This window comes from Microtus pennsylvanicus, chromosome 6, assembly GCF_037038515.1.
Source record: "Microtus pennsylvanicus isolate mMicPen1 chromosome 6, mMicPen1.hap1, whole genome shotgun sequence".
In the NCBI taxonomy this organism is placed as follows: Eukaryota; Metazoa; Chordata; class Mammalia; order Rodentia; family Cricetidae; genus Microtus; species Microtus pennsylvanicus.
Genome location: NC_134584.1, coordinates 83686246 through 83705896, shown reverse-complemented (window position 1 = coordinate 83705896; position 19651 = coordinate 83686246). Strand labels below are relative to the sequence as shown.

The following is a 19651-nucleotide window of genomic DNA, read 5'->3' as shown; positions in this document are numbered from 1 at the left end:
GAATATGACTGAGGAAGACTTGACTTCTGGGCTTTATACACACGGAGATACATACACACCTCTTTACATGAATACATGTTCATACCACACAAACATGTACATATAACACACACACACACACACAAAAGCATTATTATTTGTGTTGCTGACTGGTATTTCATTAAAATATATTAAGTGAATTCTGGCTTAGGGTTGAGACAGAATTTCTAATAATTTCTGAAATAACCTTATACACACTTTGGCCATTTTGTACTGTGTGTTGATGGGAAGGTGAATTATCAACACTGGATTGTAAAATCAAAGTCTTGATCAACTCCAAAAGTTGTCAATGATATTTATAATCTATATCCTGTGATATCAAGGATACAAACAAGATCAGAAATAAAAGTAAATAAGCATTTAATTTCAATAGCATTGTGTCCTTAATAAATGGTAAGATATATGCACACCAAAGAATTGGTATAAAATAAATGTTTTATAATTATCAACATATAGTTGAATTTTATGTCTTTTATATGCCTATATTCCTGGCATTGCATACAAGTTTCTTGGTTTGAAAGGGGTCGTGAATGGAAACTATATAAGCTATCTTGAGGTACACAATGCATTCCCCAGTATCTCTGTTCTCAGAAGAAACAGCAACTTCTCTTCCTTCTAATAAGCATTTAATCCAAAGAAGGTTTTCCGAGTTTCTCTAATAATTAAGGTGTTAATTAATATATAAGCTTGGGACTGAAAAGACATTTTTGCAGAAAGGATGTCTGGTCTCATTTTCCCACACAGTGTGGTTTCCTGAGCAAAGGGAGGGCAGAGTATGTAAGCGGAGCTCTGAGCCTGTGAGGACAGCTGGCCTGTCCCTCAGAGGTGGCTACTGGCAGGCGTCCCTCTTGGTTTTCCCACTTCAGATACAGCCTCCATTCCCTGGGGAGCAGGTGTCAGGACTGCTCTGAGTCTGAGCTTGTGGATACTGTGGCAAGGTCTGAATTTGAGTTTCAGGGAGTTGATGAAAGGACAGTCACTGGGCGGTCCAGAGGACTATGTCATGTTCATTTGTGTTTGACCCAGTGGCCCTGACAAACAAACCCCACTTGGGGATGACCCGAGGCTCCTTGTCTATATGTGTTTCTCTAAGCCTGGAACACCTTAAAAAAACTTCTCTACACTTAGAGAAGACACGGTAGGAACCCTAGACCTCTACACTTAGAGAAGACACGGTAGGAACCCTAGACCTCTACACTTAGAGAAGACACGGTAGGAACCCTGGACCTCTACACTTAGAGAAGACACAGTAGGAACCCTGGACCTCTACACTTAGAGAAGACACGGTAGGAACCCTAGACCTCTACACTTAGAGAAGACACGGTAGGAACCCTGGACCTCTACACTTAGAGAAGACACAGTAGGAACCCTGGACCTCTGCACTTAGAGAAGACACGGTAGGAACCCAAACCTCTACACTTAGAGAAGACACGGTAGGAACCCTAGACCTCTACACTTAGAGAAGACACGGTAGGAACCCTGGACCTCTACACTTAGAGAAGACACGGTAGGAACCCTGGACCTCTACACTTAGAGAAGACACGGTAGGAACCCTAGACCTCTACACTTAGAGAAGACACGGTAGGAAACCTGGACCTCTACACTTAGAGAAGACACGGTAGGAACCCTGGACCTCTACACTTAGAGAAGACACGGTAGGAACCCTGGACCTCTACACTTAGAGAAGACACGGTAGGAACCCTAGACCTCTGCACTTAGAGAAGACACGGTAGGAACCCTGGACCTCTACACTTAGAGAAGACACGGTAGGAACCCTAGACCTCTACACTTAGAGAAGACATGGTAGAGACCCTAGACCTCTGCACTTAGAGAAGACACGGTAGGAACCGTAGACCTCTACACTTAGAGAAGACACGGTAGGAACCCTGGACCTCTACACTTAGAGAAGACACGGTAGGAACCCTAGACCTCTACACTTAGAGAAGACACGGTAGGAACCCTAGACCTCTGCACTTAGAGAAGACACGGTAGGTATCCTGAAAATATCTTATTTAGCCACCACCCCATCTCTAGAAGGGTGACATGTTTGCTTCATCAAAAATTCTTTGAAAAAGATGAACAGACTTTGAGACGGAGACTCATCCAAATGGTAGAGCTTTGGACAAACCGTACCCTTAGTTTTCCTGCATGACGACACGATCTGTTGTTGTTGTTGCTGTTGTCGTTGTTTGATCATTTTAGCAATGCGGCAATCATCAGATAAGCTAACCCAAAGATAAAATTTGAGCTGTGTTGTGTGTTTATATTTTCTTATTTAAATTGGTCTAGTGTTAAATGTGATGAATTGCTAGTAGAAGACAGCATAAGATATGTTTACAAATCAGTGAGTTGAAATTGTTTTAACACAGCCATTACTGTATGTTCTAACATCGTAACCTGCTCAGAAATTTCATTTTAACACCAAATTTCCTCTCATTCTCAAATCAGTCACATTCCCTGTAGCAATTATGTGCCACCTGTTCAAAGAGTGGGTTTGAAAACGTTGAGCAGGCTCAGGGTTATTCTGTGGTCCAAAATGAACTCTAATTGGCAGCACTAAGGAAAATGGCCTTTCTCTATCTTGCCTGTATTTTTCACACGATGACTAAATTAGCAAACTTAGGCACAAGTGGCTTCTTGTGAATAATAGGTTACTACTTAATATACTATCTCAACTCAAGGAGGTTGAGTTATCAGATAGCAGGAAGCCAAATTACAGGAATCATTCAATTATTTATTTAACGAGACTTTCTCATTTAAATGAATTGAGTTATAATTGGGTGGAGAGGATTTCAAGGTAGTCAAAAGTTCAAGGGGCTGAAAAAAAGTAATGACTTTTTAATCTGCAAAACACAAGTTAGGATCAAACATCCCTTCACACTTGCACGGGGCAGAGTCCTACAGGTTGGGCTAGAATTGCGTTGCTAGGTGAGCCATGCAGATTTGTGTTCCTTCCTTTAAATACTTGCTCTAAGGGCCAGATGCCTCCCACCAGGCAAAAACCATCAAGAGGGGTCAGAGTTAATCAGGACGATTGGTTGATATTCTCAAAGACTGGGACACATGAAATCTATCTAGTCACCAGTGTGCACAGGCTGGGTACACAGAACTCTCCACGGGAAGCTAAAGCACATGCTTGCTGAGGGAGGACCTTCTGCTCCTTCAGCCAATAGCTGTTGAAATACCAGCTCACTGGGGCGTGGTCTATTTATCTTTAAAAAAGAGCGGCAAGCCTCAGGGCCTGTGCTCTTGGTTCCAGCGCTTTGTTCCTGCTTGGCTCCTGACTAGGCTTCCTGACAGTTGGTGTTTCGTGAGTTTTACCCCCCCTAAATAAATATCCCTTTAAATCATAACTGGTGTGGGATTGATTTGTGCATAACACGCTGGTGGGGGAGATGGCAGGGGACTTAAACTTGATAAAATAGGACCAGTCTGACACTATAAATGTATCTATGAAAGGATTAAAAGACCACTAAAGATACCAAGTGTGGTATTACATATAGAAATGAAATGTCAAAATAGCTCAGGAATTACCTCGTTACTTCAAACTACCTATGCATATAGTTCTTCTGAGCTAACATGTAGACACTCAGGTGCATAGATTAAATTCACTCCCAATGAACTTCAGTTATTAAATCAAAAATCCCCTTTCACAGATACCACTTTCTTATTCTGATTTAGGAATAAAATGTGAAGCTTTCTCCCATATCTCTCCCATTGGCCCTAAAAGTCACAACCTGACATAGCTCATCTATCATTTGTCATTTGCTGTTTTCCTCATTTGGAAGAACCCTGACACCCTTCTTCATGTGCCAAGGACTGTAACGTCTTTTGGAATAAAGCAGTGTTTACATGGAATGCCAGATTCATACATAGATCTCTATCAGTCAACAAAAGCCCTTAGAGTAACACCTAGGGTTCCTTGACTGGAGGCCCACATGCATGCAGCACTCTCCCCAGGGAGTTTACCAGGAATTCACTTCTGTGTTTGATAACAGCTGGTTCCAAAGACCATCTAAGTGCCCCCTTGCAGACCACCCTGGCAGAGCTCCACAGCACAGATGAGAAGCATCCTGAGCAGGTAGCAACTGACCAGGGATTACATTCAGCTTGGAAGAGATAGTTCTCCTAGCACAGTCCGGGGGAGAAGAGCTTAGCTACTGAAAGGTTAAGGAATAGTTAATCACTCCAATTTAATATTATCTTTGACATGAGCCAAATAAAGTATATGTAATATAAAGTATATATAATGTAAAGTTATCCCGTCAGTTACATAAGCAGCACCACTGAGTAGAAGAATAGTATATAGTCTCTGGCTCTTTCCCATTTTCAGTGACTACTTACTACATATCATTTCTTTTCGGGCTTTAGGAATACATATATTTATGAATATATGTGTGTGTGTGTATCCCCCAGATAATTTCTTTTCCCCCATGAAAATGTGTTTCCATGGGAGATAAAGAGAAGAGGAGCATAAGCGAGAAATGACGTAGCATAGCTCCAGCAGATGGCAAGAGAAATGCAAGAGAACGAGAACCACATGAACTTCCTTCGTAGTGCCCAGAAGGACTCCTCCGTGAAGGACACGACTCAATGTCGGGAATATGAAGGGTTGGTCCATGAACATATATGGAGGGAATGTACAGAAAATGAGGGTAGCAGCTGGTACGATTCCCGCTCACCTACATAATGGTTTACTTAATTCCACAAAGTTATCAAATTATATTTTTACCAGAAGATAATTTTATTTTAGTGTGAGAAAATAATAAATTCAATTTACAAATAGTGATTAAATCTAGTGAAACAGGTAAATATATATATATATATGTGGATATATATATATAAATGTATACACACACACATATATATATTCTTGTTTTGGTATCATTCTCAAATATTTCAGATACTCCTACTTTAAAATCTTTTAGGGGAGAGATTTCCAATGACCCTGGTTTTGGAAAAAGTCTGGACAGTCTAAGGCAAGAAGCAAAGAGCAGCTACAATGGGAAGGGATTCGTGGCAGGGGGCTAGACTGGGTGGAGTATCGGGAGGTAGTGGGGGCAAGGTGAGACTCTGACTTGCTTCCTGTCCTACTGGGAAATCCTTGTGAGAACTGACTGGGAGAATGCTTGGCTTGGGTGTGTATTTTTAAAAGTGTGTCATGTGCTTGCTGGGAGTGGACAAGAATAGAAGCTGGCCAGTGTGGGGAGGGGGCAGCAGACATCTGGGCAGATGTGACCCCTTGGACTCATAACAAGAACACTGATGGTCATAAAGTTGTATTCAGAATATATTTCTTTCGACCATCATTATAGCTCACTTTTATTCAGCACTCAGAGCTGATCTTTACTATAGCACTTGCTATAAGAGACGACTGCTCTGATAGAGAATGCACTATGTTCATTTTGTAAGCAAAGACTCCAAAGCTCGGGGTAAAATTTTGCTTCTTGAGCTGGCAAGCATATGGTCCAGCAAGACATGGGGTTCTTAGCGAACTGTTTCCTTTGCCTTTCCCCTCCTAGAAAGGTGGCGAGTATGCGTCTCAGCTGGCTGACTCCAGACTTCTCTATCTTGAGTCCTCTATGGCTTTGGTGTCTAAGCATGGGGCCAGGCCAGCGGTCACCAGAGCCACCCCCATCCCCGTCATCTGTTCTGCAAATGACCCTGCAGACTGACAGCGGTGTGCGTGAAATGGGATCTCCCCTTCTTGGTGAAAACAGTGTGGTATTTCACCATCTGCAGGCTGAGGAATGGAAGACGACAAGGAAAAGAATCAATATTTAGCATACAAAAGAAATCTTACTTGATTTCAATCAAATGCCAATTCCCTTCGTCATTTGGTCACACTCGTATATAACCACTGTTGTTCAAACACACTTGTTCCTATTTCTGCTCTCCAAATTCCCATTATTTCCAGTGAGCCACTACATCGTGATTTGATAATATTTGTAGAACATGGGCCCTCTTCGTTTACTGCTGCAGTCCTTGAGAAGTTAATACAATAAAGCTACTACATTTTGTTCAAGTGGGATTTTGATACACACAAAACAATTACCTAATTGCTTTACGTCATTGAGAAAGAACCACGTGATAGACGAACCTCACGAGAGCAGAGGGCAGGATGGGTGTAGAGATGTCGCCATTAGGTAGAAATAAGAAGCTTGGTGTTGCTCACAGCAGGATGGTGACTGATGAAAAACAATGGCATATTGGATATCTTAAGAGCAAGGAGAAAGGATTTGGAATCTTTCCTCTGTAAATGATAAATGTTTGAAGATACACTTAAGCTGGTTCAAGCAACACAATGTATACATCTAGTGAGCTATCTATCACAGGGTACCACATTCATATGGACACATTTTATGTATTGGCTAGAAAATATAAAATTTATAACACTCCCATGTTCTATAAATGAGAAAACTAAGTAAACACGAAACAGGGACTCTGCAGGGTGGGGAGAAACTGGGTCGGGAAGTGTTTCCTGTATTGTAGGGTTCTGGGACAAGGGGACTTGAGCTACATGACTTTATTCCTTGTAATACTTCTTGCATCAATTAAAAGAACCATATGGAGCGACAGCAGCAAAACAAACTTAAGGGGACTTTCATTTGGTGTAGTGGTTGCCAATCATGGCGGTCAATTAGCTTCATCCCAGGCCCCACCTCATGCAAGATCATATTAGGCTTTCTGCAGACTGTCTGGGGCAGCTTTACAACGGGGGGGTTGGCGGGGGGGGGCGGGGGAGCAGATACACTCAGGAGGAGCCAATGACAGAAAATGAACCCCGGAGGAGGGGAAGGAGTTGCCTAGGGAGAACTGCAAAGGACACTGGAGCTTCCTGAGTGCTGCTGGTTTGCATTTAATATCTCCCAGACACAGAACTCTGTGGTGAGGCAGCCAGGAGGGGAACCGTCATGCACCGGAGGGACGGTTCCATCACTTACTGCCTCCGATTCTCCACCTCCTGTGACTTGGATCAGCTGCCAAACTAGTCCAGCTTGCAGCCACGTGAGCATGGTTTTGTTCCTCCAAAAAAGCATCACACACACCAAAAGAGTGCCCAAACTGGCTATAAAACGAAACAAACACCCACAGAGACCTGCTTTGCAGCCAAACTTGGAAAGCCTTTGACTAATCCAATGCTCTGGAACTTAGCTAAGAAGGTAATCAGGGCTTGTACCCATGCTTAGCTACATTAGGAGGTTTACAGCAGAACCCTTCATGCCAGAGGAGGGCCAAACAACACAGAAAAGTATGGGAGTATCAAAGAAATTTCAAAACATACCATTCAAATTTAAGATTTTTACACACACACACACACACACACACACAATACATTCTCAATTTGGTAAAAGTCAATATAATTGAGTAGATAAACAGAGTAGGAGCTGGAGAGATGGTCCAGCAGTCAGGAGCACTTGCTGCCCTTCCAGAGGACTGGGTAAGTACCCAGCACCCACACGGTGGCTTACAACCATCCATAACTCTAGTGACAGGGAATCCAGTGCCCTCTTCTGCCCCCAGCAGGCACCAGGCACACACACACACACACACATGCAATACACTTATGCACACAGAATAAATCAGTAAATCAATCGATGGCGTATGTGGATAGTTGAGCTGTGGATGGTTTTATCATCTTCCTCTTTTAAAATATTCAATATTTTCAAATTTGTCTATTTGGTGTTGGCATCACATTGAAGGCAAGATTTACAATTTTGATTTGACGCATAGAAAATGACTGATGTGTCTGTATTAAGTCTATGTGCCTCGGTTTTCTTCCTTAACTCCAGACAGCATGTATATATGTACATGTTTATATGTACATACTTTATTTGTATTCTTGCATGTCTATAAGTATGTATCACTCCTGTTTGTATTGTTGTGACTAAGCACCATGACCAAGGCAGCTTCTAGGAGGAAGTTTAGTGGGGCTTGTCATTCCGGGGGGGGGGGGGGGGGGGGGGCAATAGGAGTCAGCCGCCATTATGGCAGAATGCCCTGAAGCAAGCTCCAGGCACCATCAGGTTCCCCGGGCATGTAAGAGAGATGGCTTTGGAACCACCACAATGTGTAAGGAAGTTTCCTTTTCACTTGTAAACATTTTTTTCCTTTTGGTTTTGTGAGGACAGTTTCTTCTGTAGCCCCGACTGTCCTGGAACTCAGTGTGTCTATAGGCCACATTGGCCTTGAACTCACAGAGATCCGCCTGCCTCTGTCTCCTGAGAGCTGGGATACTCTCATTAACTGAGCATGGTGTTCTGTTTACATGTATTATGTACGCCACACGCCGTGCCATGGAGGCAGAAGAGGGCAGTGGACCCCGAGGACTGGATGATGGACAACCTCAAGCCACCATGTGGGACTCAAACCTGGGTCCTCTAAGAAGAGCAACTGTTGTTCCTAACCACTAAGCCATCTCTCCAGTCCTCAACCTTTTTTTTTTTTAATTTTCAGTTTTGCAGGAGAAGCCACATAAATTTCAAGTCTTTCACATGGAAACTTGTGCTTGGTGGTTCTAATGAACAACACTACAAACCTCTGGTTCCTTGAAAAAAAAATGTCTATTTGGCATATGCATTTCATTTAAAATAAGAAGGCCTTAAATGCTGGTGTGTGTTTACTCGTAATGCTGAACCATAATAAACACTGCACACATCTAAACACAGACCGTATAATGTCCTGTGTCCTGCAATCTGCTGCCGGCATGCCTCTTCCTCCTAGCTGAATACTAACCCAAGTGTCTGCTTTCTTTCACAGTCTACAAAACGGAGACACACTTTTGGGGGTGGGAATGTCGAATGAGGCTCTACCTGAGTACATGTATATGGGAGAAAGGGTAAGAAAACGGGAACTTAATGTCAGAATTACACTTCGTGTGAAATTAAAATTGCCATTTAATGCCATCCATCTTTGTGGTCTCTAGGCTACTTAGCAATATTTATTGAGCACTGTCCATGTGTCAAGGGCTCCTCAAGCCTTAGGAAACTTAACCATAAACAAAGAAATGTCTAGAAGCCTTGCTTCCAGGGAGCTCGGGTTCTGTCAGATGCGAGCAAACAGGTCGAGTGGTCCAGTTATGGAAGGGAAGGCGCAGAGTTCCGATGAGAAGCAATGACCGCTGCTGTTCTCGCTGGAGTGGGCAGGGGTAGGCTTTGTTGTTGAGGTAGGAAAGGAAGAATATTCCAGAAACTTCCCCAATAGATGAAGGGCAGAACATTTTTTTCTGTCCTCTTATTAGTTGGGTCGTTTGGGATCACATTTCTGATGCAGGTTTAGTCAGTTATGGTATGATAGCCAGATGGACCACCTCTGTGGCAAGCAGGGACCAGAAGGAAGAGAAAGAAGAGAAAAGTGTGTGTGTGTGTGTGTGTGTGTGTGTGTGTGTGTGTGTGATGGGTGCATGCACACACACACACTAAAAGTACACCCGAAAACCCTTTATGCCTTGTCCACCCTGTTTAAGTGGATGGTACAGGTAATGGTTAGCTAAAATTGAGAAACGCCAAGATGAATTGGTTAAGAAATAGAAGATTTCCAGGAGTGTTGTAGGAGCTGCGGGCCTCTTCCCACAGCCCGGCTCCCGCACGGCTGGCTTTACACCAGAAATAACAACACACAAATTGTATTCATTTAAACACTGCTTGGCCCATTAGCTCTAGCCCTTACTGGCTAATTCTGATATCCCGATCAACCCATCTCTAATAAACTGTGTAGCACTGGTCTTACCGGGAAAGATTCAGCATGTCTGACCTGGCGGCTTGCTTCATTGCGTACATTTCCCCGGGAAAGGGGAGCATGGCCTCTCCTCCAGAGAGCAGAGCTGTCGAGTCTGAGCTCACTTCCTCTTCCTCCCAGCATTCTGTTCTGTTTACTCCACCCACCTATGTTCTAACCAATAAAACGGGCCAAGACAATTTCTTTATTAGCCAATGACCTTCCTCCATCACAGGAAATTTGGGTATCCATTTCCCTATCCTAACATAGGTACTTCAAATGCTGCCCCGGAAGTCACATATATAGTACAAAATTATTTTAAAAAAATAATTAAAAAATATTTTTAAATTTAAAGATCCCTGTTATTTTTAAATATATGCTTACACCTTGCATATTAAAGTGCCAAGCAACCCAGAAGGCAAGCTTCGACTTTCTGACTAAAGTGTTTTCTGCGTAGCACTGTGGATCATAGAAGAGGCCACACAAAGAAGCAAACAGCAAACATTATATAGAGAAATTAATTCAAAATTTGAAACAATAAGAACAATTAATATCATTTCATTGTAGGAAAACTACAGTTAGAATTGGAGCTGAGAAGGTGACTCAGTGGGTAAAGGGGTTTGCTGCCAAGACCTGAGTTCAAGCCCTGCACCCACATGGAAGAAGAGAATCAACACCCAGAAGGTTGTCTTTTAACCTCCACACACACGGCATGGGATGGACACTCCCACACATTCATACACACCCACAGACACAAAAGTAAAAGAAGGAAAACAGGAAGGAAGAAGTTTTAGGCCTAACCGTATCATTAATATTTTGGTTGCACTATAGGAAGCACATTTACCCATCCACAAATTAGATCACCAAGTGATTACTCCATCTAAGTTTAACATAAGAGCCTGTGTTACTCTGTCCCTGTGAAAAGATCCCCACTTAAAACAGCAGTCCTAGCTGAACTTAGAACAATCCTGCCTTGGAAGCTGTCTTGTTTCTCAGTTTTATGTTACAACAAACCCTCAAGGCTTGAGATGATCTGAAGAAGATTTGAACTTCATTATAACTCAAATTTGGTATCTCTCTGCTTACCCTAGGAAAGATACAGGGCCCCAGCATCTCTTAGTCACTCGTCAATAATAAGATTCTCTTACGAGTGAAATATCTCTTCTGGTAATAAACTGAAGACTTCTAGGTGATGCCAAAACACCTAGTTCACTGCACACTGTGGTTCTCACCCGAGCAGCGACTAACATGGTTGAGCTCCTTCATTTTAAATTAGGAAACTGGTTTCTAAGCCGTTAACTCCATGTCAGAGGTGTAAACACCCCTTTTTTGAAGCTACAAGAATAAAGTCTACAGAAAAAAAATCTCCAAATTCTTTCTGGATCTTTCTAGATTTCACAACCAATAAAATAACTTCCTTTCTTGAGAATCGGGGTGGGAAGCGTGAAGTTTTAAGAAGAGAACAACCAGGAATGACAATCAAATTCTAACCAAAGATTAGGAAAAGGAGGGCAGGAATCCTTCCAAGCCCCCAAACATGCATTTCTCTGAGCAAAACTGTGTAAACCACTCATTCAGTTTCTGGAAATGCCCTGGCCATGTTAGCTTACACTGCCAAGAATGTTATTTAACACTGACGATGAATTATTGCCTTTAATAACAGAGGCTGCAATTCCTGACTATTAGACTGCTGTCTGCCAGGAAAGATGGGGGAGAATTATGGTTTAGTGTAAAATAAACAAGAGCACACAAACTAGCCAGGAGGGGGATCAGGTGTGCGAAATTAAGGCCAAACATAAAGGACAGAGTTTATGCATGAGTCTTAGCAGAAAAGTGAAGGGAAGACAGAAGGCTAAACAGAAGATCGTGTGATCTCAGGCCTTGGAAAGCCCTTCAGAAGTCACCTACTGGAACTCAAGGACTGGTAGTTCCACAATGTCCGGTGTCCCCCGTCAGGCCCAATCCAGCGCCAGAGAAAGCTTAGCATCTCAAAGGAATCCCATCCATTTCTAAACACATTTATACCAGAAGTGCTTTACCCGTTCTGAACCAAATTAAATTTAAATTCTGTTTTCTGCAGCTTCATCTCAATACCCTACTGAGACTGTGATAAAACTGAGGTTCCAAACACACGCAACCTGTGCAGGGCCCAGAAAACAAGTAATGGATCAGACCAAGAGCATAAAAGGTGTTGGGGACGTGGGCCATGCTATAGCCAGCCTGCCTGCCAGCCAGGAAGATAGACATGTGAAAGAACGTTCTGATCAACAAAAGGAAAACATTTGCTTTAGTAATCGTAGCCTGAATTTTTTGATGCATAAAGAATACATTTCTAATAGTTCTTAGGGAGTGGTTAATCTGAATTTTACATTCCATAAAGAACAAAACTGACCTAGGCCCTCTGCATATGTGTGACAGTTATATAGCTCGGTCTGTTGGTGAGGCTCCTAACAATATGATCAGGACCTGTCTCTGGTACTTAGCTGGCTTTTGAGAACCCATTCCCCATGCTGGATTACCTCACCCAGCCTGGATGCAGGGGGAGGAGCTGGGTCCTACCTCAACTTGATGAGCCATGCTTTGTGCAAGCCCATGGGAGGCCTGCCCCTTTCTTAATGGAGACTAGGAGGAGCGGATGGGAAGGGGGATAGATGGAAGTTGGGGGGGGGTCAGGAGGAGAGAAGGGAGGGGAAACTGTGGTCAGTACACAAAATAAATGAAAAAATGTTAATAAAATATAATTTAAATAAAGGAAAAGAAAAAAACTGAAAACAAAACCAGTTAGTGACCAGTGATTGAACGAGATCAAAAGATGATAGAGATAAATATGCAGGAACAGATCCTAAAAGCAAGGTCCTGTCTCTCTACTGCAGTCATGCTGGTCTCCAGTTGGTGACAGATTTGCCTACAGACTCGTTAAACATGTTCTGAAACAAGAATGGGCCTAGAGCATTGCCCTGTGCTTGATGTCAGTTTTAACAGCGTAGACCCCAAGGGCAGGCTTCCAGCATCTGTGGCTTAGTTCTATACCTGACTGCCTTTTACCAGGTCACCCACACTCTCTCATGTAGAAGTTGGGATAGTAAGGGGAGTTGTAAGAACTAAGTTAAACACAAAAGTTCTTAGGGTATCCCACCAAAGAGTAAGTGCTACTTGGTTCGCATTATCTTCCCAAGGAAAGAACACCATGGTACCTGGGAAGATAGGCGAGTAAGGCACTTAGATAGAAAACACAGAGTAAAACTGCATGGTAGGTATTCTAGAAACACAAGGGCCCTAAAAATTGATTTAATCAAAGCAACTAGCTCCTATATGGAGGTCAGGACAGAAGGAGATTAGCCATTACAGCAAGAGCCATCAAAGTAGCATGAAGCCATGCAGTGAAGGATTAGAACACACCTAACTGCACAGACAGAGCTTTCGTCATCTCTGTGCTCTCTCCCGCCTGAGAGAAGTCAGGAATAGGTGGGAATTCTCTATCTGCCTCTTTCCAAGCCCTGAAGAGGATCCGTAGCTTATGCAGCCTCCCTTCCCTTCCCCCATCTCTCCGGTGCCATCCAAAGTCCTTCCCAGGCAACTAGAGATGTATCTACCTCTTAGCTATGTACTAGTGGTCAATAAACAGAAAGCTAACAAGTCCATCCTTTGAAACGGAAAAATATCACTTCTTCCAAAAAGTAACTCAGATACGGACAGCTGCTCACACGGGGATTCGCCACAGGTAGCAAGCCATCCTCACGGTGATGACAGTGAAGTCATCACATACAAAGCTCCCCGATGATCAGAGGGGCAGAGCATCCCCTTTCCAACGGGGGAGGTGGCCGATGGGAATGCATTGGCTGCTCCATCACTAAAGCATAAAAGAATGACTTAGGAGCTCTTTCTTAAGGTTTCCAAAGCTAGGGAGATGGTGGTCTATTCTACAGCTGCTTATCATTGCTATGTGTCACTGAGTTACAACAGTTGACGTTGGGACTGGGGAGAGGACCCAGTAGATCAAGAGTTTTCAATCACGAAAACCTGAGTTCAGATCCCTGGCAACCACATACAAAAGCCAACCCAAGAGGGTGGTGACAGGTGGGTCCTAGGGTCTGCTAACCAGGTATCCTACCCAAATGGTGAGTTCCGGGTTCAATGAGAGACCTCTGCCGTGGGCCAGCTCAGATGCAGGTAAGATGGAGCTACCTGTGTACTAACCCATGAAATTCAACACCAGGATACAAGCCCAGTGGTCTCCTCTAGAGTCCTGTTCTGGTTAATCTGCTCCCCATGAAGGCCTGCTGCCCTTCCTCAAAGAACATTGGAATAAAGCTCTTAGGCAGGCCTCAGACCAACTTTTGTGAGCATCTGGGCTTGCACAAGGGGGAGGCGGCCCAGAGCTGCTTGCTCTGGTTCCTGGAGACGCTGCACCTCCTACCTGTCTATAGAGGACACACAAATTCAGCTGTACCAGCCCTCACTGAGAAGTATGCATTTCTGCCCTCCCCTGCTCCCCCTGTCTCTTACGCCCCCTCTTTTTCCTTCTTTCCCACCTCTCCTGGACAAAAACGACATGAATCGAAAGTCTAGGAAAGAGCAAGTGCCGGCTGATGTAAGTGGGCAGGAGAACAAAACGAAAAGGGAAGCGTTGACTCAAGAGCGTGTTCCAAAGAAGGAACTGTTGAGCTAGGCACAGTGGCCCAGCTCTAACTGCAGGGTTCTGTAGCTGATGCTGGGGGGTTGTGGGTTTGCAGCCAGCCTGGGCTACATGGCAAGACCACGCCTGAAACAAAGCAACTGTCATCAAAACAAAACCATAATGAAGACACCACCTCACACCTCACACTGACCTTGATTTAAACGTGGTTAACTAGTCCCAAGGAGGAGGTTCAGGGACTGACACTCACCACGGGCGGCAGTAATAGGAAATGACTTAGATACTTAAAGAAAGCCGGGGTCTGCTTTCCGTTGCTGTGATAAAGGCCATGGTTGAAAGCAACGCAGGAGAGACAGCATTTATCTCATCTTACGACCTTCAGGTCACGGTGCATCACTGAGGGAAGTCAGGACAGAAATTCAAGACATGGAGGTGGAGACCACAGAGGAACACTGCTTACATGCTTGCCACCGTCATGCTCAGAAGGATTTAATTTACCTCCCAGGAGCATCGGCCCTGGCACGGCACTACCCACAGTGGGCTGGGCCCTCACACATCATCAATCAAGAAAAATACCCTACAGAGTTGCCTACAGGCCCATCTTACTGAGCATTCTCTCAGCTGAGGCTCCCTCTCCCGAGATGATCCTAGCCTGTGCCAAGGTGACACTTGTTGAGACACTAACCAGCACGAGGAAGGGATGTGGCAATTCCTCAAAAGTCACAGAGAGGCCATGGAACCCAGAAATTCTACTCCTAAAAATAGAACTAAGAGGAATACACACATGTACAGGAGTGTACCTGTGTGTGCGCATGCACACACACACACACACACACACACACACACACGCGCGCACACACACACATACACACGCACGTGTGTGTGACCTAAGGCCCATCAATTTACAATAAATAAAATGTGAAATACTATTTGGCTGTAAAATGAAACAGTAATCAGTGGCACTTAATACATCCATGGGAAACCCAGGGAAGAGTGTGGGATGTGAAAGAAACTAGACCAAGTCTGCATATTAGAGAACGCATCTATATTCTGTGCTCGAGAGACAAATACAGAGATGGAGGAAAGCAAGCAGGCTGGCATTTGACGGGGGTGGGCTGCACAGGTACGGCCGAACAACTGCGAACAGGTAGAAGTGTCCATGGGATCAGGCTGCATAGGGAGCACCTAGCTCAGCCAGTACGTGAAACAGCGTGATACTGTCTGAAGAATGAATTTCATAGTGGGAAAACCCTATACCAGTGAGGCTGAGTAACCCACTATTAAATAAACTGCCATTGGCATCAGGAACGTCCACATCTTTGTGACTGAGAGGCAACAGCTGCAGAAGTGGCAGAAACTCAAAAAAAAAGCCATCTGGAAGAACATAGAGGAAAAGAGGGAGAGTGAAGAAAAGAACTTCTATTTCATTGAACCCGCGTTTCTTGGGTGTGTTAGTGGTCTATCATACCAGATGCACAGACACTAGGTGGGCTCCGGAATTCCAGTTCCAAGCCTTCTTTCCCCGAAGCCATCAGCTCCAGAAATCAGGGCATCGGTGGAAAGGCGAGGCAATGTTAGTTTTTAACTTTGCTCCACATTTCTCAGGGACAAAATTAAAAAGGCCACAACTGTGTCCCCTGGTGTCCTGCGTTCAAGCTCATGAAATAGGAATATTCCATTGACATCTAATCTGTACATGGTTTCCTACGTGAATTCCCACGTCGGACTCACATGTAACGAGGAGAATCGGACTCTTCGGGGTCTAGAGCAAGTGTAAGCCATTGATTGGCAGGCCAGGGTACTCATCCTGTACTTCACCCTGTCCTGTAGAAGACTCTAGAAGACTCCTGCTCTGACTAATGCAGGACCTTCTCCAAGGCATGACAGGGAGTCCAATGTTAACAGCAGATGCAACTTCAACAGGGTTTTGATTTTTTTTTTTTGAGATGGAGAAATACATTCTGGGGGCTTCTAACTTTTAGACTATCACCAAGCCCTTCGCTCTCAGCATGCGTTAAGCATCCTTTGTGTAGAAAATCAAATTATGCCATTAATTGATCCAATGTGTCTGCGGTTCTGAAAACAGTCTCTTGGATAGGAACAAATGACAACTAGTCTGTTGTGCACGGAGCAACGCAGTTTAGGATTCCATGTCCAGACTCAGAGAAGCATTTAAGGAATCCTGTACATTCAGCTAACAACCTCAGTGTTTACAGAACCCAGAATAACTCCTGCATGCCCTACTTCCCACTCCCGAGTCTAGATTTCCCTTACTAAATGTTCAATGAGAAGTGCTTTATGTGACTCGGAGCGCTATTCCACAGTGTGCGACATCCTCAGAGATCAAGTTTAAGCTGTGGTCCCATGACTCAAGGTCAGACCACAGGCCTCTCCCTGGGAGAAGGGTTGAGCTCAAGGAAATGCAGCAAATGCCTCTCACATGCAGGACTGGAACTGTTCTAAGAAGGTAACGGCCTCTCTTCGCAAACACAGCACCGGTTTCTGGCCTGTTTTTCATAAGCTTCTGGCATTTCCGCTCCCAACCTGTTTGCTGAAGGTTGACAAAGGGCCTTGACTATAACAGCTGGTGTTGATTACTTGGGACGAATTAATTGTATGTTTCACTAATAGACAATATGACCTCTTCAAAGGAAAACCTCTCTCTAAAGAAAGCAGGGCTGCACACAGCCACCCTAGGTGTTCTATCTCAACAGTCTGCTGGTTAAAAATCTGCTCTTTACTTGCTATAATAGTTTTGCTTGGGCTACTCCACTCAGAACATGCTCCTGTCAGGACACCCTGTGAGGGGAAAGGACCCACCTCTCAGGCACCTCTGTAGAAACTTGCTCTCCAGGAGGGTAGTTTCCCAAACCAGTGGCTTGTGCTAACAATTGTGAGCCACGCAGCCTTGTTGCTTCTGTTACTCGGCTCTCTGAAACACTGCTTACAGACTGTGTTGAAGGTTTATTTCTAGTCCTGGTCCCTGTGATCGCCGACAAAGCTCCATTCTGCCCTGTAGTCCTCCGCATACCGAAACAGGCAGGCGAGGGCCAGCACAGCAGTGGAAAGTAAGTCTAACTTTACGGCTCTCGCTGGCTTGGTGGGCATTGCTATTCTTCACCAGTGCTTCCGGCCAGTGGGCTTCTCGAGATGACAGCAGGGCAGAGCCGGTACATTGAATATTATTTATGGTCTGTGCAAAGTCAACAAGGGGAAGAAGGGGCTCCTGAGAGGGCTGAAACCTGACTTTGTGGGAGCGTTTGCAAGTGGTCAGCTGCAGGCAGGTAACTTGACCTGCCCCTTGCTACTCAAACACTCGCACCGGGTATGCATATCTGAGGCACACAGAGAAGCACACAGCTGAGTTATCAGATCTTCCGGGTCCAAACAGGTGCCAGGGCGGATCACTAACAAGAATATGCCAGCCTTGTCCCCAAAACATCACTTCCCAAATTCTCCTGGGAATTCCCTACCACTGTGAACCCGCTTCCAAACCAGACTCTCTAATGTTCTCCAACATACTGAAATCTCTCCTGCTTGTAGCCTCTTTCCCCGTTCCCAAGCGACGCATAACAAAACTTAGTAGGTTCATATTTAAGAGACGGGTCTCCGGTGCGGCACGGACTTTCCAAGTGGAGGTGCTGGGGAGGCTGCGCTGGGTCTCCCAAACGTTTCTCGAGCTCCCCTCCCCCACGTCTCCAAGCATCCCTTCCCCCCCCACACACACTCATTCCCCGGTCACTCACCTGCGTGGGACATGGTGATGGTCTCGTTGGTGTTGGAGCCCACGTTGAAGATGACCACGGCCGATGCATTCTGTAGGAACGCGTTCCGGATCTTATCTTTGTAGGTGCAGTTGCCCTTGGGGATCAGAGCTATCCAGTGCTTGCCGTGTGCCGGAACGGCGAACTTGGTGTTGGGGTCGCAAGCCAGGCGATCGTGGGCCGAGCTGGCCATCACCACCTCGCCGCGCGCATCCTGCTTGGGCGAGTGCTCGCCGTACCGTCCGCACTCGGTCTTCTCCGTGTGCAGCTCGGCACCGCCACCGCCGCCCGCCACTGCGGCCCCCGGCTCGGGCTCGGCATAGGTGATGTTCACGAAGGCGGTGTACCATTCCTCCTTCTCCGCCACGGTGAAGTCCAGGCAGAGCAGATGCACGAAACAAAAGGAAAGCAGCCATGTTGAGAGAGCCAGACTGCGGCACGCTTGGATGAGAGACATTGCCATCTCTCTCCTCCAGGGTCCCTTCCCCGCCCCCGTGCCCTCCTCCCGCTCCGTCCCTCCTTCCCCTGTCCCGGCCAACCCCCGGCCGGTCGCAGCGGCTCACTCCCGGGCCGGCGGGGCCCCAGCAGGGACACGCAGCCGCGGCGGAGACCGGATTCCGGGCGAGCTGGCGAAGCCGGCCCTGTCCCCACTCAGCCGATGCGCGGCGCTGGCGTCGGGCTTCCCGGGTGATCGCCGCGGCGACACGGAGCGGGCGCTGCGCGCGCTTGTGGGAGAGTCGGGCTGCCGGGCGTCCTGCTCCTTTGCTCGGCGTCGCCTTCTCTCATAAGGGTGGCGGGGGTCCTGGAGTTTGGAAGGGGTGGCGGCTCTGCTCGTAGCGGCCGGGCGGGGCGGGAGCAGGTTGCTTGAAGTCCCGGGCGCTGGGACTGTAGTCGCGCTGATTGCTCCGCTACGCGTGGGTTCCCTAGGCAGTGGGCGCTGCACCCCTGGCCCGACTAGGTGGCTACGCCCGGGACATCTACTTGCTGAGGGAGGGGACGGTATGGGGCGGATGGGATGGGGGCGTGCGGAGAACGGTACAACGATTTGTGTGTGACTGTATATGGTGTGTGTGTGTGTGTGTGTGTGTGTGTGTGTGTGTGTGTGTAATGTGTGCGTGCGAGGAGGAGCTTAGTATGATGTCAAAGCTCCTGGACTCCCCTTGCCACGCTCATTCTGTCTCTCTTCCTGGGCGTCAGCGACCTCTGCCGGGCTTCAAATTCAGTCTCAGCCTGCCACTTCGCTCAGTTGGGGCAAAAACGGAAAAAAGGAACTTTGTTTGGACTTTTGCGTTGGGCACAACTGCCAGGTCATTAAGCGCAGCAAAGTGTTTGCACCTCTCTTGCACAGCCTTTCCGTTCGCTGGAAGATGTGAAGAGGGTCCCAGGTCTGGTTGTTCTCGAGGCCCTTTCCCCTAATACTGAATATCTAGGACAGTGGCTGTCAGAATCCCATTTTAAAACCAGGACTGATCCGCTCTAAGGAAGGTTCATAGGG

At 45.9% G+C, this 19651-nt stretch overlaps 1 protein-coding gene across 1 annotated transcript in view; it reads right to left on the bottom strand.

Annotated features, from left to right (window-relative positions):
- Positions 1 to 19185, bottom strand: part of Rnf150 (ring finger protein 150) — a 219279-nt gene extending 200094 nt beyond the window's left edge. Inside the window, exon 1 of the mRNA XM_075976589.1 lies at positions 18139 to 19185. Within this exon, the coding sequence (XP_075832704.1) occupies positions 18139 to 18619 (481 nt within the window). The 5' untranslated portion in view covers positions 18620 to 19185. The remainder of the gene's footprint in view (positions 1 to 18138) is intronic.
- Positions 19186 to 19651: the final 466 nt, after the last annotated feature.